Source organism: Gallinula chloropus, assembly GCF_964237585.1.
Source record: "Gallinula chloropus genome assembly, chromosome: 6".
Taxonomy (NCBI): domain Eukaryota; kingdom Metazoa; phylum Chordata; class Aves; order Gruiformes; family Rallidae; genus Gallinula; species Gallinula chloropus.
In genome coordinates this window covers 23,955,653-23,981,887 of record NC_140091.1, presented here as the reverse complement: position 1 = coordinate 23,981,887, position 26,235 = coordinate 23,955,653, and the positions used below count along the sequence as shown (strand labels likewise).

At 37.4% G+C, this 26,235-nt stretch overlaps 1 protein-coding gene across 2 annotated transcripts in view; it reads left to right on the top strand.

Moving 5' to 3' along the window:
- Positions 1–26,235, top strand: part of BRINP3 (BMP/retinoic acid inducible neural specific 3) — a gene marked incomplete at both ends in the record, with an annotated part of 207,321 nt that overhangs the window by 124,206 nt on the left and 56,880 nt on the right. For both annotated transcript variants that reach the window (XM_084266494.1, XM_084266495.1), the window contains 2 exons: positions 17,865–17,970; positions 20,777–21,013. In XM_084266494.1, the coding sequence (XP_084122620.1) occupies positions 17,865–17,970; positions 20,777–21,013 (343 nt within the window). The remainder of the gene's footprint in view (positions 1–17,864; positions 17,971–20,776; positions 21,014–26,235) is intronic.

Genomic DNA, 26,235 nt, shown 5'->3' with positions numbered 1-26,235 from the left:
GAAATATTAGAGATCCAACATTACTTCTTTTGCATGCTCATTTTAGAAGCTTTTTCCTATGAAAATTTGTCTTCAGCTGCTGTTAGTTCTCCCTATTAACATCCCTATTAGGATGATGCGCTGTGCTCTCTCTTGTTTAATAAAATCCTGTACAGTCATGGAAGCAAAATAAAGTCAGCAAATGTTGTTCTTTCCCTCTGTGGTATCCTTAATGAACAATATCCTCAGCTCTTCCACTTTGGTGGTGTTATTGCTTCTGTAAAGATGTGTGAATTTGCAGCTATTGAAGACCTAACCATAGTTGCAGGCTCAAGGGATGGTGAAGTGGCCTGAGATTTAAGACTATGCAATAACCTTAATCCCTATGACTAACCTTATCCTTTGCTGATTGACAGATGGTGTGAACCATCAAGGTCATGAGTTATTGTAGCAGCTACTGTCTCAAAGAGGGAAAAGCATCCTTGCACAAGAGTTATCAGAGCTCACTGAAAGAGCTTTAAACCAGCTTTGAAAGAGGAAAGGGATAAAACCAAACTGGCTAGACATAAGCCTGGGGATGGTGTGCTAGTGAGGCCCATCTGTCTGCCGTCTCAGTGGAGGTAGGGGATGGAGATCCATGAGACAGCAAAGATGCAAGGGTTGCTGATGTTGTTTATGTGTTGGAAATCATGGAAGTGTCTGAGTATGGTCTGGTAGGAATTAGGGTTTCCCTCTTCTATGGAGCTGGATGGGATCCACCCGAGGGCACTGAGGGAGCTGGCAAAGTGCTCACCAAGCCACTTTCTATCATTTATCACCAGTCTTGGCTAACTGGGAAGCTCACAGCTGACTGGAGATTAGCAAATGTAATGCCCATCCACAAGAAGGGCTGGAAGGAGGATTCGGGGAACTGCAGGCCTGTCAGTCTGACTTCTGCCAGGGAAGGTTGTGGAGAAGATCATCTTGAGTTTCATCACACACAGCATGTACAAGACAAGCAGGTGATCAGGGCCAGTCAGCATGGGTTCATGATAGTCAGGTCCTGCTTGAGTAACCTGATCTGCTTCTATGACCAGGTGACCCGTTTAGTGGATGAGGTAAAGGTTGTGGATGTTGTCTACCTGGATTTTAGTAAAACCTTTGACACCATTTCCCACAACATTCTCCTGGAGAAACTGGCTACTCATTTCTTGGACAGGCATACCCTTTGCTGGGTAAAAACTGGCTGAATGTCCCGGCCCAAAAAGCTGTGGTGAACGTTCAATCCGGTTGGTGATGGGTCACAGGTGGTGTTCCCCAGGGATTGGTTTTGAGGCCAGTTCTGATTAATATCTTTGTCAATGATCTGGACAAGGGGATCAAGGGCAGCTTAAATAAGTTTGCAGATGATATCAAGTTGTGTAGTAGGGTGTAGCCAGGTGGATGTCAGTCTCTTTTCCCATGTAAAATGATAGTATGAGAGAAAATGGCCTCAAGTTGCAGCAGAGAAAGTTTAGATTGGATATTAGGAAATATTTCTTCACTGAAAGGATTGTCATTCACTAGAACACGTTGCCCAGGAGTCACCATCCCTTGAGATATTTAAAAGATGCATAGATGTAGTGCTTAGGGACACAGTTTAGTGGTGGACTTGGCAGTGCTGAGTTAATGGTTGGACTTGATGATCTTAGAGCTCTTTTCCAACCTAAACTATTCCATGATTGTATGATTCTAAATGACTCTGAATTATTTTTTTCTAGAAGCCATAATACCACCAGTGTCAGTAATGAACTGAACTAAGTCCAAATGATTGTGCAGAACACATAAGAAACACATTGGTGACACGGTAAATTAAATATTATTGAATCCTCTCACTGCACCCTGCAAAGGATAAATACAGTTATGTTAGGCAAGTATAACATTGCCAGTTAATATAGTGAGGAGGCTGTTGTTACTGTAGCTGTCTTTTGGAGGGTGTCTTCTTTCATTCAAGAATACTTTTTCTTTCAAAGGAGTTGGGGCAGGTGAATACAGCGTAGGTGTTTTCTTCAAGTCCAGTATCTGTGGGAGAGCCACGGTGCAACAAAAGAACAGGAGGACAGAAGAACAGATGCATAAATTGAATTTTCCACCAACCATTTACAGCCAGATTACAGCCCATTTATTCCATCTGAGTGAGAAAGAATAAACATCTTTGAGAATGTGCCCTCTAATTTCAATTAAATTTTATTGTGCAATTTGCTTTTTTCTTCCCCCAAACCACTTTTTTTTTGCTCTGAGATATTTAAGCACTTTTGTTGTCTCTGAAAACTTTACAAATAGTTTATAAGAACCGGGCTCTATTGTAATGGTAACTATATCTGATTATCTATAATTAACCCATGAATGACTCATGGTGGGCTGTTAGACAGGAAACTTAAGTTTAATGAAATTAGTTTCTCACTCAAAACTCAGATTGAAATACAGACCATTTTTTGTTTCTTTGTTTTGTCTGAAAAGGCTTGCATATTTCTTCTTTTTCCCACACCTCATATTTGAATGTGTTTTTCTGTGGATTCAAGTAATTGCTGTAATCAAAACTAGAAATGCTGAAATACTATAAAGGCTTGAGCTTGTGTCAGATTTCTGGCAAATTCCAAATGTAGATAGTTTTTGTAGTTTTACTATAAGCAGCCAAAACTTTGAAGCTTTTGAAATCCAGATCTTGAAACCTTCTTGTTCTCACTTTTCCCATTTAATGTGTGGACAGGATTTAAAATTGTATTACTGAGAAACCTTGTAAATGACCAACACTTGGGAAGCTCAAAACACATGCTGAGCCAGAGTTTTAAGTTGTAAAATCACAGTTAGAAACATAGTGCTGGAGAAACAAGTAATATCAGATATTTACTGACTTAATTAAAGAAATTAAATACTAAATGCAAATTCAGTTAAAGAAACCTAGAGAATGAAAAGCCAAAAATTACTGTCACTTTTCAGTAACATATGGTGTCAGCCTGGTGTAGGTATCATGACATTACTTAAGCATGTCAGAGGAAAGTCACAGTACAGATTTTCAAGGACAAGTTTGTTCAGGTCCATTATGAAATTCCAAATTCTTCACTTGAAGGAGATCAGACCACCTTCATACAAGATCAAAAGCACAATGGTGACATCCTGGTCTTTGAGCCTGGCTAAACCATGCCACAAAGCACGTCACATGGGCCATGTGCTAGTAGACGGTGCAAGCACCAATAAAACTTGAAACGTAGGGCCTGACCTGAGAGCTGTGCCACAGTGCTGTGCCCAGACAAACACACGATTTCTCAGCAGGGGTTATTTGCTCAGGAGATGCCCTTGACTTCCACAGCTATATCCCTTCTCTTCCTGCAGCTAGAACAATTTCAAGTAGCTAAGATGTCTCTGCATCACCTTGCACTGCACAGCGAAGGATTTTGGTTTACCTCATTATAAAATTGAAATACAGTAAGTTTTCTACATTTATATCTGAGAGCTGTTGGAGGTCTTTGGATGAGATTCTCTATAGGTACAACAAAATCTTATGACTGCTCCATGTGGATAGTTAACTAATTCTAATAATACATCAAGTGTAAAGGTTAGAGATTTATTTCCATATCTTATTCAAGAATTTAAGGTGATGATATTAAAATCAACTTTAATTCATTTGGACAGTCAAGTTTTAATTAAATTGAAACTCTAGGGCTGCTTTCTCTAAAAGGTAATCTAGAGGTCAGCTCTTGGGCTGGTGTGAAAGAGCCGAGTTCCTCTGAGAATCTGGCCTTCACTTTTTCAGAGTGAGAGAAAAGAGTGTGTGGGGGGAAAGGACCAGCAAGTTAATGGAATAACATGTTTTACTAAACACTCTCAGAATGCATACTCAGCAACATAATTGACATGATACATCACAGCAGCTGCAGCACGACACTCGTAAAAGGATGTGTTTTAGCAGCCTCTAATACAAACTGCACTGTCTCATTATATTTTCAGCAATGTGCATAGAGGAGTAATGAGTGCAAGAAGTTATAACATCGCCAGCTACTTGGTAGCACAGCATGAAATGATTCCAAAGCAACAAAATAGCACATAATAGAAATGCTAGGATATGCATTTTGGAAAGGTTTTGGATAACTCTTCCTCACTTTAAAAACAAAAAATCATAAAAAACCCAACAACCACAAAGCAACAACAGAAAAGGATAGACCACACAACATGATAGACCATAACAAATTGAAGGACTTTGTTGTAGCAGTTATGTAGTTTAATCAAGAGAGAAGGATTTACCCCAAGAAAATAAAGACTGCCAAACCCTAAGCAGGTTATAAATATACATACGTAAACAAGAGACCTTAACAGTACTCGTACTGCAACTGTCATCACAGTTGTCAAAACCCCATAAACAATTCATACTTCAGTTCCTTAAATGTTTCTTTTTTTTTTCTCCTTAAAATGTGAAACTAAATTAAATTAACCTAGAAAATGGAGAAGGACTTTGGTCTTGATATCCGCAGTGAGCATACTGAACAATGCAGTTAGAGCAGATCATTCCAGTATTAATTTGGAGGCATTCAAATTTGTGTGGATTTTAATTTAGTCTCTATTCTGGCTATGCTGTGGTTTGTGTATGTGTTGAGAAACTCAGTTCAGCCCTCTCCGTGTCCTCCACTCTTTAGTTGACAGCTATTTCCTATCAGCAGGTCAGAAAATGTCCAGCAAGGACCATAAAATTCACAGAACATTTCCCTGCCTCTGAACGCTAAGAAATATGAGATAATATGTATCAACAACATGTATGAACACAAAGGTCAGATTAGGAAGAATATCTCAGGGTAATAGAGACTCAGAGTCAGAAGAGAATAATAAAAGCCTGATGAAAGGTTTTAATGGCCATATTATTTTTCCTATAGAATTTATAAGCATAATACATTTTCACATTTTGCTATTATAGATTATGATTCAAACAGCAATCACCCCATTCAATCTATTCATTTGAATGGTAAAAAACACTCCTGAAAATACTCTTTATGTGAGAATCCTTCATAGGTAACTGAATCTGAGAGTTGCAACATTGCTCTCTTCTGCAGCTCACCATGATTTCGACCTCTGGGGCTTCACAGAATTTTTCAGAAGTATTTATATATCTGACAGTAAAACTATAATTCAGTCTCTAACAAGATCATGCTTACTATGTCAATATATGCTGTGGCAGAAAGATGGGTTTCAGAAAGTTGTCATTATTCATGCAGGAGCTTTTCTGTAGTATTGTGTGATTACTGTAGTGTTTTCAGACCCTTAACATGTTAAAGGTTTGGAGTTTCATCCCGGTTCTCTAAATTTTATTGCTGAATCCGGTATGCAAAATAATTTTTCTAATTTTACATAGTGAGATTCTGACCTCATACAAGGAATAAACTCCACTGAAGTCAAAGAAATTTCTTCACATGCATATTGTTATCCTTGAGATCAGGGCTTTCTCCATTCAACCTCAACCATCATCTTCCTAATTTATGAAACTGTTATTCCTTCTCCATCTCTAGCTTAGTTAAATTAACCCTCTCACTCCTAGGGAATAGTTTATACATTTCACGGTCTTTAGGTAGTCTTCCTTTGATTAAAAAAAAACCAAACCCAAACATTAAAGTAGTATAGTGTCGCAGTTATACTAGTTCATAATGTTCCAACATTGGTAATAATTCCACTAAATAGGGGATATTAGTATGCAGTTTCCTACCCAGTATGCAGATTTACAAGGAAATATAATTGTATCTTCTCTAGGAGCAACGAGAGACTTGGAAATGGAAAACCATTCCAAGTTTTCCTTTCAAATTTTCATGAAATCCTTGATGTGTAAAAATGGGTGATGATAAAATGTTGCAGATAATAGAGAAAATGATTGGAAGAGAACCATTACAATTGTTTTTTCTGTCATATTTTAAGTCTATTTATGTAGACTTTACTCTTATTCCAGTACTCTGTTTGAAATGTGACATTCACAAAAACACTGAGCCATTCATATCACTGCAGAAGTAAATACCCTGTGTTCCTTCAAGCACAGCAATTGATACACTTTGCTAAAGCAGAATGATAAAGTGTGGAGGTCTGCTTTTTATTATTTATTTTATTTTTAGGATGTATAAGAGGACTGAAGCATTATGTCTAAAAATTTTCATTTAGTCATAAAGGCCAACCTATTAAAAAAAATCCTTTAGAAAACAGTTATATTGCAGTAACAGAAGGATAAAGTATCATGCTGTTCTGTTGGGGATTTTTTTTGTGATATAAAGCAAAGGCATTTCATCTACTAAACTCAACAGTCAGGAGATTACAGTGCTAAAAAGACCATAAGGAAAGCTACTTAAGATAAATAAATCGAGTTTATCACCAACTTTGGTGTCGGTGTACACTGAGCAGGATCTGTCCTTCCTTGAAAATATAGAAAGCTGCCAAGTCTATAGTGTATGGTATAAAGAGTTATATATTATAGCAATGTAATTGTTTAGAAAGCATTGTGCACTACATACAAGCAAAATGTTGTAATAATTGAAAAGGCATGGAAAAAAATATGCAGTGACATATGAGAATTTGAATAAGACCTGTAATTAAAAAAAAAAAAAGAAGATAAAAGAGATTTTCATCAACCATATCATGAAAGTAGCTGTATAGTTAGATATCTCTAGATATTTTCCAGTACATGGTAGCCTACATGGAAGCATCAGACCTGCAGGTAGTAGAGTTCCTTTCAATTCTGAGCAGAACAAAGTCCCTTCACTTCCATGGGACTCCACAGTACTGATAATAAGTGCTACTCTCTTTTCATTTGTTTCCTCCTTTTTCCTCTGAACTTCCCTCTTTCCCTAGATTCTCATGCTCATAGGAACTCTAGCTCTCTCTTTTTCTATTTTTTGGTTGAAGAGATGCACTTGCCTTTATGATACATCATTCTTTGCCCTAGCTGCTGTCTCATCTATGGCAGGTACAGAAAGAAATGAATAAAACCAGTCGTCAGACAAGATTCTATATTCTAAACATTTTTTGAAAAAAATTATATCAATGCAAGCTCCATTGTAGGACACATTCATGTATGGCTTAATGAACAGGCCTTGATATTTGATAGATCTTCCTATTCCCACGAATCAGGATGATTTGAACGATTTTCCAGCTAGGCACAGCAGTCTGTCTGGATAACGTTGCCCCAGAGCCTAATTGTAAAGAACAATTTTCTGTACATTAAAGTTTCTCTTTTTGTTTGGTTCATAAAATAACAATAATGAGGATCACTCAGTTGTTAGCCAAAACTTTCAAAAGAGCACTCAGAGCACTTAGTTTGTTCATTCATGAGTCTTTACAGGTGGTGAATGAGTTAAAGTCCTTCAGGAGAGTTTGATGAAACCTGCTCAACACCATATGCCAAAAGTATTTCCACCTGTAAAAAGGATGGAAACCCCCATGGTGTAAATCCACAATGTTGCACTAAATGCAGTGTTGATTTACACTGGGGAGGATTTGGTTTTTCTTCATGAAAATATTGGATCTTGGTATATCCATAAGAATTTTCCATCCAGCTGTAATTTCTACCTCTCAGGATAGCATTTATTTTTTTAAATTCTTTGTGTTTCAATTTTGTAATGCTGCTTATTACTGTAAATTTACAAAACAACTCAAGTACTATTTGATAGGCTTGCAGTTAGGAGTATTTTGAATATTTAATCAAGAGCAGAAAACTTATGAATCCAGTTTTACTTTTCTTTTTCTGAGTAAAACATTGGACTCTGATTTGAAATTCCACCTCCTGATGTGATGAGCACAGGGAACTGACAAATACTCTTTCTTTTCTTCTCTGTCACTGTGTACCTGATCATTACAACTTTAATGGTTATAATGATAATACAGTTTGGTACCTATTCCCTTGCAGTTCTCATTCACTAACAGCATTTTCTACAGTCTTCAGACTTTTCAATTTTTGACATTAGAAGTTTCTATATTTAATGGTGGGTATAACCAAAACTGCCTTATTTCTTATGTTACGGGTTTCTCCACTTGACTTGTGAGTATTTGAGAGAACTTAGGTGTAAAAGAAATTATCTTTTTGCCATGTGTTTTGACAGACCCAATCTGAAAGATCAGCCTGCATATGGAACCAACTACAGACTCTCATTTTTAATGAATTTTGACTGAACCAAGAAACCTGGATTCAGTCCTTCTTTCTGATATACAGCAGACAGGCAATGGAATTATCTGCAATTCAATTGGTCTCAAAGGGAATAAAAAGGGGAATTTATTCTATTTTGGTGAAAGTATTATGAGCTTACATTTTATTTTTAACCAAAGATTTTTCTTTCATACGGTTCTTTACTTGCAAATTCGTTTCTTTGCTCTTGCCTTGCCTTTCCCAATCATTTTTTTAATCTAGCATATTACTCATTATTGCAGTTGCAAGTCTTCTGTAAAACAATTATTTGAAAAGTACTTTTTAATTATGTACTTTTCCTTGTTCATTTGTTTATTTGTTCATAGTAGAAAATTCTAGGTAAAGCTGTGTGAATATTTTTATCTTAACCAAATATACCCTCAGGTTTGATATATTACCCCTTACCTTGGGCTTGCAGCAAGTTGACATAACCTAGAAAGCTAATATCCCAAAGAAACTGCCATCTTTCCCAGTCATTTTTACCTGGTGCTTCCCCAACTACTTTTGTCTGAGCCAAGCCTGCAGACATTGATGGTTCTGCTTCCCAGACTAGTGCTGGAATAGAAATTGGGAGACCTGGGAGATTTTTCTTGCTATGAGTATTTCCCATGTGAAGATTAAGCATGGTAAATGAGGACCAGTTGTATGATTTTTGACTGCTGGGGTTTAAACTCTTGCAGACAAGCTCTGAGATGTTGCTGTGTCAGCACTGCTGAGTTCATGAGCAGGCTGCATGACAGTGAGCCAAAATACTACTAAGGCTCCCTACATCTTTGGAGAATCTCACGAGTCAAGTCCTTAGAACTGCTTTGATAGTATGAAAGCTGTGGCTCATTCATCAGATCGACCAGGCAGCACTCTGGAGTCATGCAATGCGTCCCTGAGAGCTTCCATCAGCTTTGTGTATGAGCATTGCCTCTTTAATTTGCTCAGATGACTTAGAAAACATCAGCAAACACTTGTGCTTTGGAACAGGTTCCCCACTGAGGCCTTTGTGGTTTACTACTCTTCTGTTAGTTTTGTGCTAGTCCTTGACTGGAGCTTCAAGTACAATTGCAGATCAATATTTGAACGTTATTTTTCCTATCAAGTAATATGTAACAAACAACATACACATTCAGTTTAAAACCAGAGGTATGGTTTCTGAGTCATAAGTCCTTTACAATTTATACAATGAACAGGCTTGCCAATCTGATTGGCCTGCTTTGAGTAATGTATATATTATATAATCTATACCCATGAATTATGCATGATATATTTACTGCAGCAATGTTTGGAATCAGATTCCAGTCTCAGGTGTTTTTTCCATGTTTTTTCATAATTTTTTTGTATTTGAAGCTGAAGATTTGCTTTCATCACAGGTTAAACTGAACAATAGCAATGAAGAGGTGTAACAAATATATGTTATACAGCAATATACCTAAACTAGTCACCTTACACTGAGCAAATATCCATATGAAATTAAGTTTAGAGCATCAGTATAAAGTTGCTTTTCTTTTCTGAAACAAATTTAGCCAAGTGTTTCCCCTTAGTTTGAACATCTGATAGACATTTGCTGATTAAACTATAGATCAGTTGCAGTTCTTAACTCTGTAGGCAGGCCTTCAAACCTGCAGAGTATCATATAAGACCCAGTAGCATAAAACAAAGACTTTTGCAAAACTATAAATTGAGATTTGGCAGCACCAATGAGACAGAAAGGGCAAATGTGTTACAATCATTTACCAGAGGGAATAAATGAGTGGAAAGTAATGAGGCTACAGTCTAAAAATAAGTCCCTAAAAACATGTGTGTGACCTAGGCAGAGCACAATCTAGCAGATATGCACATTATGGGCAGTAATGTGATTCTTTCTGAGAGGTTAGAATGACAGTCCCATAAGGGGTAGCTTGACTGGAGTATGGTAGAATAGAATGGACATGCAAAATGTCCTACTGCAGATGTCACAGTGAGTGAGTGCAGAGTGTTAGAAAGTGCCGTGCTGTGGACAGCAGAAATAAACCAGGAGTTTACATGCACTGCAGGGAAGGAAATATAAGATCTGGAAATAGCTTCAAAACAGGAAATTTTGAGAGATACTACTGAGAAGAACATTCCAACTAAGTTTTAGAATTGCACAGAAATGCATAATCATAGGTAGCATCTCCATGGAATATCTGTTTTTTAATCAACCTGCCCTTCTCACTTTGATTTTTGAACATAAAGACTTTAAATCCTTTAAATGTACTTTTATATCCCAATGTCAGCCTTAAGATTTTTTTTTTACTTTAGCACAAGTGATTCTTATTTTTTTCTCTTAAAATATAATATATATATGATTTTTTAAACTGACCACATTAAAGGTAAAATATTTCAAAATTATCCAAAGATAATTTTTATATTCACCTAGACTTTCCTTTTAATGTCATTGCACAAAGAAAAAGAACGTTTTAATTTTTATTGTGATTCAGGGAGGATTATTTTTTATTCATACTTTCCCAAATTAAGAAAATTATTTTCCATTCAATTGTGGTATTATTATGATTAATAATATCTCTGAGTTTTATAAATATATAAATTATGCCATCTTCTTGAAACTAACTAGGACACAGTGAAAAATCCCAGTAGCATCAGCATTGCATATTGGAACTGAAGATTGGAAGAAGGTCATGAGGAGGAGTCAGCATGGATTCACCAAGGGGATATCATGCTTGACCAACCTCGTAGCCTTCTGTGATCTCATCACTGGCTGGGTAGATGGAGGGAGAGCAGTGGATGTCATCTACCTTGCCTTCAGCAAGGCTTTTGATACTGTCTCCCATGACATCCTGATAGCAAAGCTGAGAAAGAATGGGATAGAGGAGTGGACAGTGAGGTGGGTTGAGAACTGACTGATGGGCCAAGCTCAGAGGGTGGTGATCAGTGGAGCAGAGTCTGACTGGAGACACCTTCAACGCTTTTTCACAGTGAGGGTGACAGAGCCCTGGGACAGGCTGCCCGTGGCGGGGAGAGGGGGAAGTGGGGGGAGTCTCCTCTGGGAATATTCAACACCCATCTGGATGCCTACCTGTGAGATGTGTTCTAAAGAACCTGCTTTGGCAGGGGGTTGGACTCAATGATCTCTTGAGGCCCCTTCAAACCCCTACGATTCTGTGATTCTGTGAGCCATAAAGATATAAATCCTATTCCTAATACTCTTGGGAAGTCCTTAAATGGAATTTTGCAGTTAGGCTAAATGTAGGTAGATGGTCTCCCTTTACAGTGTGTGCCCCAAGATTTCCTTGTATCTTTACATTCTTTATGTATTAAAGGAGTGGAAAAGGAAGGAGGGTCAGGAATCGAGCTTCAGGAGACTTCTTTGCTTTTGCTTTCTGGAGATACCTTGAGATATTTATGATCAAGAAATATTTAGATTTGTATCAGTGCTGTTTTCTTTGTTCCTAATTTTATCTTTTAATTAAAATATATAGATTTCATTTATTGTTTGTTGCTCATCTGTCTCTTTGGGCAATAAAAGTTGTGAAAAATAATATTAGTATTAATTTAAGTAATATGTGGGCAAGCAGGAGTATCTAAATGTGAACTGAAACAAAATACTCAATTTTTTTGCTAAGTCTATTGCTTCTGCAAAGAACTTCATTCCCATCTATTCTTCAAGATTAATTAAAAGAGACAACATGCTATTTCTGAGTGTCTGTCCTTATGCTCTGTATGAAGGTGATGCACCCTTGATTTCTGAAAGTGCAGGAGATGAGTCTCTGGTATCGCTGCCCTGGCTGTTTTTCCAACAGCCTCGTTTCCTGCAAACTTGCTTTTATGTAAAGCAACAGGGATGGAAGCAACATGCATGGAAACATGGCATGTGACATGCAGTGGGTTTAAAATGTCCTTGAAAAGGAAAAATTATGGATCCAGTGCCAGAACTGTCAATGCTGGCAATGATTTCAGCTGGGATAAGTACTCACTTTCAATTTCCATAGCCTCAGGAGTGTTTTGCAGTCTGTGGAGCTGGCATTGCAGCAGTGCATAAGGAGTAATAATTTCTCCCTCTCTACCTGACCTCTATCTGAAGTATCTTTAGAAGCTAGTTCAGCCCATATATGCTTCCTGCTAGTTCAGAAGTGAGGCATTCCTGACAATCTTGGTTTCTTGTCTAATTTCTGTGTGGCACAGCATAGCATCAAAGGCTTATTTCAATGTTTTTGTGACTTCTGGAGTTTACAGATAAAAAATTGCTTTCCGAGATAGTGGGGAACAGACTTGAACAGGCAGTTGATTGCTCCCTATCAGTTGAACCTAAACAGTCTTATAAAAAATAACACTTTTAACAAATGTAACGGTAGAGAAGAATTTAAACTGTCTGAGCTGGTTTCCAGTTCCTATGATATGCTGATTTCTGAGGTATTTAATGCTTTATGTGAAGATAATATATTTAAATTTCCTTGTTGTTGTAATGTAGTAGTGTAGTTCACAGTAAATTCCCAAGAGCATAGAAACAAAGGAGAGGGAATGGAGGGATTACACTGATCTCTTGGGAAGCTTTATTGCTGCATTCAGTGAAATTGAAAGTTGTCTCCTTGTGCAAAAACTTGAAAGAAGTTATTATTCCACTTCTAAAGAAATTAATGGAAATTTTGCAATTTATTTCATTTGCAGAAATACCAAGTTTACTGTCCCTGCTCTGTTTTTCAACAGCAAATGTTAGAAAAATATGATGGGACAAATTCCAGGTCTCCTGAGATAGTGAGCTCTTCAGATTAAAAAGTCAGTCCTGTGCTATCAATACTGCTGCTACAGAACACGTTTAAGATGCCGATGAGGTATTGTTCTAGAATGCTGACAATTAAAAAAAAAATATATTGAAAATATTAATCCAAGCCCTGATGTTGTGAGTGATATTGGTTTGTCTGTACCTCCCTCAGAAATGTTCATCTAGCTGGTAGCATAGTAAGTGTCAGTGCTTGAAACATTTGGAAGATTTGATTTCTTTTAATTACACCCTAATTAGTGGGAGCCTTTTAATATGCTCAATGACACAAGTAGGGCAGCAGAGGAGCACCTATTGTGTGGTAAAGGAAAAAGCTGAAAGAAAGGTGCTTTTGTGAAAAACTGTCCAGCCCAGGGGAAAAAACCCACAATCTTGGCAGGAAATCCACTTCTAAATAGAAAGTACATTTAGTTCCTATTCATTTCATCAACTTTTTTTTAGGTGAAATGAACATTGGCTACAGAATGTGCAGGGCTGACAGTGTGTGGGAACATGGGCTGGACTGCAAGTCCTGAAGGTGAGGTTGATAGGAGAGTCATCCAGGAGAATCCTAAAGACTTCAGGTTTCTCCCTGCTCCATAGTCTTGCCCTTTCTTGTTCAGAGGAGACATTCTTCCATGAATAGTCATGTATATATGATGAGTTTGCTCTAAACCATTATTTTAATATTTAAAATATTAAAGAGGTTTATACGAATACGGATGCAGCTGCCTATTTTGAACTGACTAGCATTATCTCATTCTCCTTTGTGTTGCCTTAGTTATTTTCCTTAGAAGCCAAATGCATTTTTAAAGAGTCTTGCTGAAGAGGATAGTCCTTTATGCAAGACAGCACACTACCTCTGCATGGGCATGTGGATAGGAATATTAGCTACCAGCATTTAAAAGGATATACCAGGAACAAAATCTCTGCAGAAATATATTTCCCTTTTATTAGGAAAGCCTTCTATGGGCTTAATTATCATGGACAAAAAAAGCACGCTGTTTCCCAGGGAAATACTACCCACTGATATCACAAGAATTCAGTCCTGCTTAAGTGCTAGGAGGTATGTTCTCAGTGCACTTCTAATCGGGTCGTTATCACCATGGTTATGAGATTTAACTGGCTGAAAACTGTAGGCATTTGTCTCATTAATGCCAAATGTTATAGTTTATTTCTGGGAACTGAAAACCCTGCTGCCCAGGGAAACCTGTTCTGTGATAATCTTTGAAAACAAGGCACTTGAGAATAGCCTGCCTGGCTCACGTCAGATGGCTTCACACATATTTTGCTATTGGTTCATAGGGAGTTTTTGGTTATTAAATAACTTTGTTCTCTGGTATTTTGCTTTGTGAGCTAGTGTTCTTTATGGACTGCAGGTCTAGCTCCTGCAAAACAAGTATGTGGTTATGACACTCTACATATGCAATCCCTTCTGGACTATGCTAGCATCTTAGCACACTGCATTTACATTTTACCTTCCTTTCTCATCATTTTACTTTATCGTTTATTGTATACTTTTCAGACAAAAAAACCCCAAAACAACAACCCCTTTTTGCTCTGATCTTGGGAGTGAATATAGGCATAATTGTCTGGTTGGAAGAAAATTAAAGAAGTACCATTGCCCTCCCAATTTTGTGTCTATTATTCCTGAAACAAGAAAATATCAAATTGTCAGTGATTTCCATAGCACTCAGATCAAAACAGAATTAGAACCTTTGGAACTTTTTTTCCCCCTCTGTGGACTGCTTTGTTATCAAAATGAACTACCCCAAAATTAAATCCTTTCATTTGATCAGAAAATCTGGTAGAAATTTGAGGCTTTAGTTTATCAAATACTCAAATTTTTCTTCTGATTTACAATCTTTGTTAAGAATGAATTCTACAGAGTATAAAAAACCCCATGCGACTATGTTGCTTTGACCTCTGACTAGGAGGAGTGTCATCTTGGTTTTGATGATTTTCATCTGCTTTAGGCTTTCTTTGTTGCATATTGGGACTATACATTAAGTTTTTCTTCTTGCAATATGTTTTCTATGCAGAAACTAAGAGTACCAGAGCAAAGGATTTGACTGAGGAAGGAGAGGGTACTTGGATATATATATATAGATATATATAAGAATTAATATTATAAATGTCTATATTTGATTGAAATATAGTATTGGGAAAAGGTCCTTACTTATTGCTCTATTTCTGGAGTATTATTTAGTATTGTTATCATTACAACAATATTTTATTGCTTACCTATAACAGTCATGAATGTAAGTCATCTTAAAATCTAACCATGCTCAATTTTTTCATATATACATATATAGAGAGAGAATTTTCTTTTGAATCATTGGATTTATATAATCAGTCTCTAAAGTTAAAAAAGCCATTTAATGATGATTTTTCCCCATTCTGCCTCTTAACATACCTAAATACGCTGAGTGCTATCACTTCCCCTAAGTGGAAGTTGCTACTTATGTTGTGCATAATCTAAATGAAAATGCATGAACAAAAAGGGACACAACAGTTATAAAACTCCTTACTATACCCTTCCTTACTTGGTTATTTCAGGAGGCATAAGAATAATACGAATGGATAGGAATTTTAAAATTGGCTTTATAGTTTATACATTTCACATAACTCCATGAAGCTGCTTTATAGACAAATGGTTGAAGAGGATAATAATAATAATATACAAAATAAAGCAACTCTAAAGTATATAGACCTTTTAAAATAAATGGATCTTTAAATAAAGAATTGCATAGATAAATGCTGAGCATAATCTTTCAGAACTAGGATAAAATAACGTTGACCTCTCTTCTTGTCTCCTGGCTATTGTGTGTAGGTAACTGTCTTTGTTACTGTATAAACCCATCAGGTCTCTGTATATAGGATGGGGGTACTACCCAAAAATGAGATTTTAGAATGGAATTTTAGACCACTTGTTGGGAGAGGAAGGGTCAGAGTGAAGGATCAGGGGTGAATCCAATTTTCATTCCAGCCATGGGCAAAACCGTGGTAAATATGGTGCTGGCATAAGTATTAAAGACTGCTGAATCTGTGCAGCGAGGAGACATCCTGACTCCATCTCACTTCCTCACACTGCTGGCACCATGCTAACAGTTTGGCTGAAGCCAGTTTTGTGTGTCCTCTCCACGGGCTGCTGGCATTGCAACAGGTCTCTCTCCACTCTCAGGAATACTAGTTCAAAGTGATGGGAAGATGACAAAACCTTGGAGTAGTCTCAGATTTTGTATGTAGTTTGCAAGTACAGTATCCTGGAAAAGATGAAATCCTGGTTTCAAGAATAGCATGATCCAGCTGCAGCCACCCACACGTGCTGGTGGTAGCACAGACTGTGAGAGCCAGGCAATCCTGAGCAACATGAACATTCATGGGTTATTTTGGCCAACTTTCCTATTCTTTTCAAAACAGATAGTTAAAACAGCAAGCTTCTTTCTCCACAGCAATTAATGTTACTTGTCTGTTGGCATCTCAGCCTGCTGCTCAGTGGAGGTGTGTAGTTTGGAAATGAACTCCTTGACTCTATAAATTAGGCTTATTCTCCAGGAGGTCCAGAGCTGAATGCAATACCTGAAATAACTGAAAATAGAAGTGATTGTATTCAAAACTGAGGCAGATCACCAAACTAGAGTAAATCTGGCCACTGCTTCTGAGATGGCAAAATGTAGAGTGCTAAGAATTACCAGGATGGTGACTGGGAGCAGTTTGGAAAGGGATGTGGAAGGGGGATTCATTTTACTTTGGCAGTGAAGGAGACAGGGACAACATCCTATGGCCAATGTTTCCTGCTATGGCAGTTTGTATTACTTTTATTATTTTATTACCTTCATTACTTTCATCTCTCTGTCTGGTCTTGGGAAAAAGGAGAAGGAATAGCAAAACCATGAGTTTTCTACAGGACCCACTTCCATGTGAGGTTATGGCATACCTACCCTCTCCTAAGGGTTTGGTTTTTGTTACTTGACTGATCTTCTAAGGGTTTGAGGTTGGTTTGTTTTTTTTTTTTTTTTCTTGATTGATTCCTTATACAGGGGCAAAAAACCCAACCCAAACCAAAAACCTGAGGTGCTGCCTATCTGCTGCGCAGCTGTGTGCCTGCCCTCTGGACATCACAGCAGTGCTTCCAAAGTTACAGTGCTTCACTGCTGAGAAACGACATTAAAGCCTTTCTTTTTCTTTCCCTTTTTAAATTTTTTTCTTTGTTTCTTTTTTTTTTCCCTCAGGATAACATTAAAATAAAAAGATACTAGCCCTCATAATTATGTTGTTGACACCTAAGTATTATCTACAATATTCCATGAAGCATATAAATCACTTTTTGTCTTCTTTACTAAAGAATTAGTCATTTAGTCATTTAAGTAACTGCTCATTTCCAAGCCCAATCCTCAACTGTTAAGCCAGAGGCCAACATGTGGCCATTTTGCTTTGACAAATGTAGCTGTATTTTGTTTCTGCAGTCACAGATTTGCTGCTTATGATATATCTAGAGTGTTATGTATAAACTTATCTTAAGCCTTTCCCAGATAAGGAGTATCCCAGCACTGCGATTGTTATAATACAGCTCTTGAAAGGTGTTTGCTTTCGAATCCTGCTGTGCTACACAGGAAAAGGTTTTTCCATGATTTCAATGAAGAGTTGCCATGTGCACAAGTTTCATCAGTGAAAAACTACCTCATTTTTATGAACCACTTTTATGAAACTCATTCCAAGTCCCATAGCTATGAAGAAATAAACCATCTTTAGACTGTTAACTGAAGTACTTGTAAGGATTCTCTGCAGTAGGAATTGAGCTCCCTGAACTTTGTGGCACTGGTAAAACCTTTGCAGTTGGGCTTTTCATAATTAAGTTGTGCTATTTCACCATTATGAAGTTGGAAATGTACCACCAGCTGAATTAAAGAGAAACTTCATGAAACTAATTTCTCAGCACCTGAGTCTGTTTTGAATAATAGAGCAAATGCTTTTCCATTCCCTTACTATCAGGTAACAGAAACGCGGACTGGTCCTCTTGGCTGCAGTAACTATGACAACCTAGATTCTGTCAGCTCTGTTCTGGTTCAGAGTCCTGAAAATAAGATTCAGTTGCAAGGTATGTAGGTGCAATTTCATTAATTTGTTTTGGAACAGGATGACATTTATCACACTATTTGTTTTTCTTTCTTCCACCTCATAAAAGGTCATTTTCCTAATTTTTTTGTGTGCAGGCAATAAGTGTGTCCTAGACAAAGTAAAGGAAATGTCAGTAACTCATGTTGCCTTTGAAATGGAAACAATTTCTGTACACATCAGAAAATAATTTGAATAACGCTGTTAACATTTTACAGGCCTATTTAGCAACCACTTGCACACCTTTTAACAGCCTGAATTCCCATAGATTCCACCAAGCAGGGAGTGACATTTAGTGTGCTCAGCCTGCTTTGCACATACTGAGCAGCAGCTCGCAGCTCGTGCAGCTGGCCCGCTGACACGGATGAAGCCACTGGATGAGCAGGATAGAAATTTTCAAAGACTCTAAATAATAAAGAGTCCAAAGATTCCTCTTTGTAATTTGAAGAAAACTGGGCAGGTCACACATTAGAAAAATAATAATAGTTATTATATATATTAAAAATAAAGTAGAAAGGCAAAGGGAAAAGGGGAAAAAGGGAAAAGGAAAAAGGAATATAAAAGGCAAAATTTAAATAATTTTTTCATTAATGCCAGTAGATGCATTTCCCTGGTAGCATATTAGGTGCACAAACATTTTTGAAAAGTCACCCACTAGGGTATTAGGCCATTAATAATTGCTTCTTTCAGTCATACAAATGTAGCATGAGCAACATTTTATTACTACAATGAAAAAATTCTTAGTAATTTATGTCCTTGTGTGTATCTCTATACACATGCTATGAGAGAAGAATACAGTTCTTATTTTGCAGTTATAGGAATTTATACAATTATTTCCAGTCTTAAAGATTTTCCATATTGGTTCATAAATCAGTTGGACACACAGTGCAAAGTTGTTGCTGACTATTAAGAAAAATTATCTTCCTGTTTAAACCATCCATGTGCTTTTTTTTCTCATTTCCTTTCCATCTCTCCTGAATAGGTTAAAAGCCATGAAATTATACAGCTATTTCAGAGACAGTATATGTGGTTTTTTTTTTAAAAAGAACTTGCCATTTCCACTCAGATGCAATTAAATGTTTCCAGAAACAATTCATGGTTTTTGATGGTCTCCAGTGTATGCACAATGTTTGTCAGTAAAAATTTGTACAGTAAGCTTTGCATGGCTCAGACAGTGTTTTGATGCCTGCCATTGGATCTTCATGATGAGAAACACATTATCAGAACTGCATAAACCATTTCATACTTGCCACAGAAGAATCAAACAAGACTCAGGTTAGATTGTCTGGGCTTTCTTTCCCATTCACAATTTCAAGGCTTTTTGCACGTATACAAGTACTTTGAAAAGTTTATTCAGGTAGCAGAAGTGTTTTACATATTTTGGCATGAGTTAGAAGAAAGCACCAGGTTTTAGCAATTCTGATCTCACTTTTGACTTGGAAGGGTTATGAAATTGCTGTTACAGCTGTCATTTCTACGCACTTAAAAATAAGAGAGAAATCTCCCTGTAATTCTCCAAGTGCCTGTGTAGAAGAAACCTACACTACAAATATGTATGTATGCTGAGAAATTATTTGACCTACAAATAAACTCAACTGGCTCCAGAGAGTGTATTTTTGCCACAGAAAATAACAGTAAACAAAAAATTATAAAGTACCTTGCAGCAGCTTTTTAGCTGGTCGATTACTATTGTAGCTGGAGTGAGTGATAGCTAGTTAAGTTAGAAATCTTCAATATGGAACACTGGTTCCCATCGTTTGGATCATGTAAACAATGTTGAAAATCTTCAAATAAGTAAAATTTCTGGTCACAAATATTTTAATTTTCAGTTCACCTGATGTGTGGTTCTGGCACATCAATGTGACAAGCTGTGGCAAGGTTTCTTCATGTCATGACTAGGTAAAGTGTGAAAACACATTGCAAGGGTATTTGTGACATAGCAGGAGTTTTTTTTGAAACACCATCGGAGCTGAACTTTGCTCCCTTTCCCCATGTTAAACCTTTAGTAGATTTAAGAAAGAATTTTGTTTCTCGTGGTTTTATACCCCTACTTATCATTTCCAATGGACTGTCTCTTAGCAAATAATTGCCAATTGCATAAGAAACTAAATATCAGCTGAATTTTATTTTTTGAAAGTTTCCTCCAACTTAATTTTTCTCATTCTTCTTAGTGTGTCTCTACAGAATCATGAAGAGAGAACTAGGGTTATTTAGACAAGCAGTATCTTGTTGTGTCAAAGGCAACATGGACAACAAGTACAATACAGAATGGAAATGTTTATCTTCACACCTCTTTTACAGATTATACTGTCTCTTTACTGTCTTCAAAGCTGCTTTCCCTTCATCAGCACTCTCCAAATTTCCATTAACTGCTGGTACCAAGATTATAATTCAGCTGCATGCTTCCTGACTGCATAGCATTTACTGCTGAGACTGTTCATTCAGTAATTCTTTACAATGAGAAGCTGATGTATTCCTTTCTTTCTGTTTTTGACAATCTTCCCTGACAGAAATTACAGTGGTAAAGCTCTGCCTGAGGAACACAGGTTACTAGTTATTAGAATGGATTTTCCATCTGAGAGGAAAATTTGAGGAGTATATCTGAAATTAATTGTTAAAAAAGGAAGTCTGTGACATTCTGTGAATGCTAGACAAATGTGTAAATTGCCCAGAAAAAGGATTATAGTTTCCTTTTTCATAATTTTGTTTGTTATATAAATTGGGGAAAATGCTTGGACCAAACATTCATTTGCACTTAATAACGTTACACTAAACTCCATTTCCTTCAGGTCTTCAAGTCATCCTGCCTGAGTATCTGCAAGAACATTTTGTCCAGGCAGCTCTGAGCTATATCGCCTGCAATTCAGAGGGGGAGTTCATCTGCAAGGACAATGACTGCTGGTGTCAGTGTGGTCCCAGATTCCCAGAGTGCAACTGTCCCTACATGGACATTCAAGCCATGGAAGAAAATCTGCTCCGCATAAGTGAAACTTGGAATGCATACAACAGTGAATTTGAAGAATCTGGTGAGATGCTTTCTAAATATTTGTCTGTTTGGCTGTATCTCACAAAAAGTATTTATACAACAGACTCCGTCTGAAATTTCCAGAACGGTTCATATGTCTGAAGATAAACATATTTCAATGCATCTTGAATCTCAGCCTATTGCAACTTTCTGGTAGGAAGTGTTGTCCTCACCTCATGATGATCAGCAGTCTGTGTAATTATGTTAGCTTTCAGGCAGCTGTGTTTAAATATCCATCTGGTACACCTTGTGGAGTCCAGGGCTGTGAGGATTTTGTCCCTGTTGAAGTAAGACAAAGGAGGAGGCAGAAAGGAGAAAAGCCATGGAAGGAATTCAGGTTGTATGGTTCAAATGGGGATTCTGCATTTTGTTCTGTAACGCGGCTGAAACAGCTGCTGCTTTTATAATCCACTTTTCAGCATTGGGTCAAAGTTTCTCCTGTTCTTCCACTTTATCCTGTCCTATGTTGATGCTATGAAGTTGACATGGAGAGCATAGTCTGCCCTTGATTTACCAAGTAGTTAACAGTTCATCCCATCATAGCTGGCAACTTCCCTCTTCACATGATTCCTGTTTAAATAGGACCTATCTATGTTGTCTCTACAACATGCTTATGCCATGTTAGTTTTCTTTAAGGCTTGTTTCCTACATCATTTCAACTGCCCCAATCATCAGAACTTCCAGTCCCATAGAGGATGGGAATTGCAGGTAAAATCCACTTTTGAACAACTGCTTTCACAGTTCACTCAGTGAGATCAGTAGCATCTGTCTAGCCAGATGGTGGGAAAAGTAAAGAGAGCTCAGCAGACCTGGAAAAAAATAACCAGGGGAAAAAAAATAGTTAATAAAATGAGGGAAATAAGGAAGAAGAAAAGAAAGCAAACTAAAATCACATTTTTTAAAAGCTATATTGGAGAAAGAGAATATGTCAATAGAAGAGACAGGAAAGAAAAATATTCAGTGGTCACGGGAAGAGCAGAAGAAATGTCAGTACAATCCTTAACTACGAAAAATACTTTGGATGTATAAATTTTTTACATTTATAATTTCATTGTTAAGGGCTGATTTCTCATTTCCAGGTTTGGAATTTAAAACGACCCTATGTCAGTTAAAATTTCAGTTGTCATAACCTTTAGTGAGAAGCGATAGCTCAATCTGAGTCTGTTTGGAAAATCTCAGGTCTTTTTCCCAGACCAGGTCACTTAGCATGAGGACACCAGAACTCACAGTATTTCTCCTTGGAGAACCACAGACTTCTCTGATTACAAAAGCATGAATATATCTTTATGTGTGTGCAAAAATGCCTTTTCCCAATGCCTGTTTTGACACCTTTAAGCTTTCATGGAGTCCTGGTGTGCTCACTGCTTTGCAGACCAGGATAACCTCACTGACTTCACAGAAGGGCACCGTTTTGTTTACAGTATTTTGTCCTGCTTGAATGGGATGCGGTGCCTGAGCAATGTCACCTGATGGCACCTCCTTAACAGTAATTTCAGTTAACTGAAAGAACACACATCTCTGAATCTGTGGAGGATTCTTATAGCAAACTGTATAGAGGCATGGAGTTAATCAGAGTTTGAATAACTGTCAGCTACACGTATAGCTCCGTGTTCAGGACTGAGACATGAATGTCAGGGAGAAAATGGGTGAGAGTTGAATTCTGTTCCTTTTAAAAAAGCTCTTTAGCTCAGCTCTGTGAATTACTAAATGGCAACTTCACATACATCTGTCAATTAGGTAATTGCTTTTAGGTGTGGTTACTAAAAAGTGTGAAATTATTTTATTTAAATTATATATATAAAATCATTAAGATATATGCCACACCTAGCATTCTAGCCCTTGAATGATTTCAATCTAATAAATATATATAATAATTTCAGTAAATATATATAATGGATTCAATCTAATAAATATATAAAACATGACTTCCACATCTCTTGGGTAGCTCAGAAAATCTCTGCTTTTAACTTAAGTGTTGCACATGAAGATGTTCATGGGAAAATGAGATAGGTAACCTTGTATGTGTATGGGTCTGCATTTTGTTGAAAAAAAGTAGGCTTATGAACTTTAGATAGATAGCTTAGTCATTGCCCATTACCTCTCCCTATATAAATCATACATTACCATCTGAAGAGCTGTTCCAATACTGTCACACATGGTCTGAAAGCATTTCAATTCACTGTGATTACTCAGACATATTCTGAGAGATTTTGAGCTTGTGCAACATTTAAATTATGAAAAACACCATTAACAAATATTATCATGAGCTGATTAATGTTAATAGCATGTTCTAAGAAAAACAACACCCTTTATTAAACACAATTAATGTTTAAAATAGGGTATATTTCCTTCAGTCTTTGTCTGAAATGGCGGGATTCAGCTTTTGAGATAAGAGGATGTTGTTTTTTTCTAATCAATTTATAATAAAAAATAAATTAGCTAGAAAATAGTAGGATGAAAGGCGGCCAGATTATTTATTAATTTAGCGTCTGAACAGACAAGGGACATGATAATCAAAACCACTAACTACTACCCTGTACATTCTACTACTAACTACAGAGGAATTAATTATTTAATTCCTTTCTTTGACACTATGAACTCCAGATTTGAATAAAGTTAAATGCAGGTATATTAATTTTCTAACTTTTCTGCCATCCAAACTCTTCCTTACCTTGCATATAAAAAGTAGTCCTCTGAATCCAGAAAAAAAAGAAAAAGAAGTTTCCTAATAGAGACCTGTAAAACTTCTCTGGGTTCACTTGAGCTTAGGCACATTACCTGTGGACAGAATTCAGCCTGCAGAGGAAGAATTAAATATTATTTTAAAGATGGTTTATTTATTCCCAGTGTTATCTCTCCTTCTGTCTGTTCAAGAGAAAACAATGGAGGAACAGAAAAAAATGGCAGTTCTTCAATGCATAAATACCACTTAAAATAAATATGCAGCTAAATTTAATTTGTCCCTTTGAATCTCTCTGCCTAAATTTCCAGAAATAATGGGTAAAAAAAAATCTAACAACAACAAAACCAAGAAGACTGTTTTCTGTACAGCCTACGTCTCTCAAATTAGGCAGTTTTAATTTAAATCATGTGATGTGAAGGAAAAATTTGTATACCTAGTCAAGGTCCTGAATACTAGACTTGTGACTCATGAATTTCAACAAAGCAAATCCTGCCCTTGGAGAGTCCTGTGCCGGGTCATGCTGGGGACCACATAGCTGAAAAAAAGGGGTGTGACATAGAAGGACCTGGGGGTGCTGGTTGATCATGACATCAAGTTGATCATGAGCCACCAATGTACCTTTGTAGCAAAGAAGGAGGATGGTGTGCTGGTCTGCATTAGGACTGCTGACAACAGGTTGGGTGAGATGATCCATCCCCTCTACTCAGTGCTGAAGCCACACCTGGAGTGCTGTGTCCAGGTCTGCCCTTCTCAGTACAGGAGAGGCATGGAGATATTGGAGAGAGTACCCAAAGATGACAAAGGGATGGGAGCATCTCTCTTATGAGGAAAGGCCAAGATTGCTGGGATTGTTCAGCCTGGAGAAGGCTTGGAGGGTCTTACCCATGTAGAAAAAACACATGAAGGGAAGGCATGAAGAAGGTGGAGCTGGGTTTTTTTTCAGTGGTGCCCAGTGACAGGACCAGAGGCTGTAGCCACAAAGTAAGACACAGAAGATTCCTTTCAAACACCACAAACCACTTTTTTTTTCCCTCTGTGGGTGACTACGCACTGACACAGGTTGCCCAGGCATGTTGTGGAGTCTTCCTCCTTGGAGATATTCAAAAGCTGACTGACCATGGTCCTGAGCAAATGCATCTGGGGAACCTGGTTTGAGCAGGGGTCTGGACCAGAGGTCCTTTCCTATGTTAACCGTTCTGTTACTCTGTGATCAAAGAATTTCCTGGTTTTCTGACAGGGGGACTCTAATCTGCAGTTTGGGTGTGCTGAGAGTCACAATTCTCTTTTGAGCAACTATGATTATTATAGATTAGATGACCAGACATATTCCAGTTCTGAGCTTGTCATACATTGTTATGTGCAGATTTAATTTCACTCAGGGTCTTCTGGCACCTTTTAACAACTCAATTCTCATTTTGGAGGACATAAAGCAGTATGCTATTTATCTCTCAGTAAATTTGGCTGCCTTTTTCATCTCTCTAGCTTCCCTCCAGCAACACGCACTTGTTCACTATTAGCTCAATGAGCTTCATATAACCTCTTAATATCAGAATATGCACTAAGTTCTCAAAGACATTACAAGAGCTACTTTAAATTGTTTACTCTGAACCATCTGCTTATTCTTTATCATATCTTGTGGCCTCCAGACTCAGCTACTATCCTTGCAAATGAGCAGCTGTTTCCTTATCAAAAATCCATACTAAAGCTGTTCAACCTTTATTAACAAATTTCATTAGTTTCTTGAAGCCTTTGGCTGAATTAACGTGAAAGCAAAGTTCCCTCTTAGAGCATCATTCCAAGAAGCTGTGTTCTTATCATCTAACATGTAGCCTAAAACTATCCCTTCTAACAGAATCAAGCAGTGCTTCATTTACTTTTTCTTCGTGTGTATGAAAGTAGCTTTTCATGGAAATTTGTAGCCTAAAAGGGCAAATAGATAATCTAGTTGACCTGCTATTATCACAAGCTACTGTTTCACCAAGTGTATGGAGACAACCTATGTTAGTTAGATTGAACCAGTGCAATTTCCCTTACCATACCTGGGTCCTACCTCACCATTTGAATGTGGTGTTCTTTTAGTACTGCCAGTTTTCCTGTACCCCTTCGGCCTCTATTAGAGGAGCATGTATTTGTTCAGGTCCTCCTGCTTCATCCTCTCAGCAAACTTTATCTTTCCATTTCAGGAAAAAACTTCAACCTAGGCACTAAAAAGCTAATTATTTTCACACCACAAAGAGTGTCAAGTTTCCTGGAAAAAATGCTCAAATTTGTATGTCAGACTTTCACAGTATTTGGTTACAGCAGTGATGACGATGGTGCTGGTGAGGATGTCATCTTTACACATCACTGATTTTTGAAAGTTTTGGACTCTCTCTGTAAGAATTATTATATAAAGAGGCAAAATCTGACATGCAACTCTGACAATAGTTGATGGACAATTTAGCATTTTGCAGAGATCATGACCCACTGCTCTAAAATACATAACCCCATAGGCCCTGGATTCTGACATAAGAGATAGGAATATGACTGTGTAATGTCTG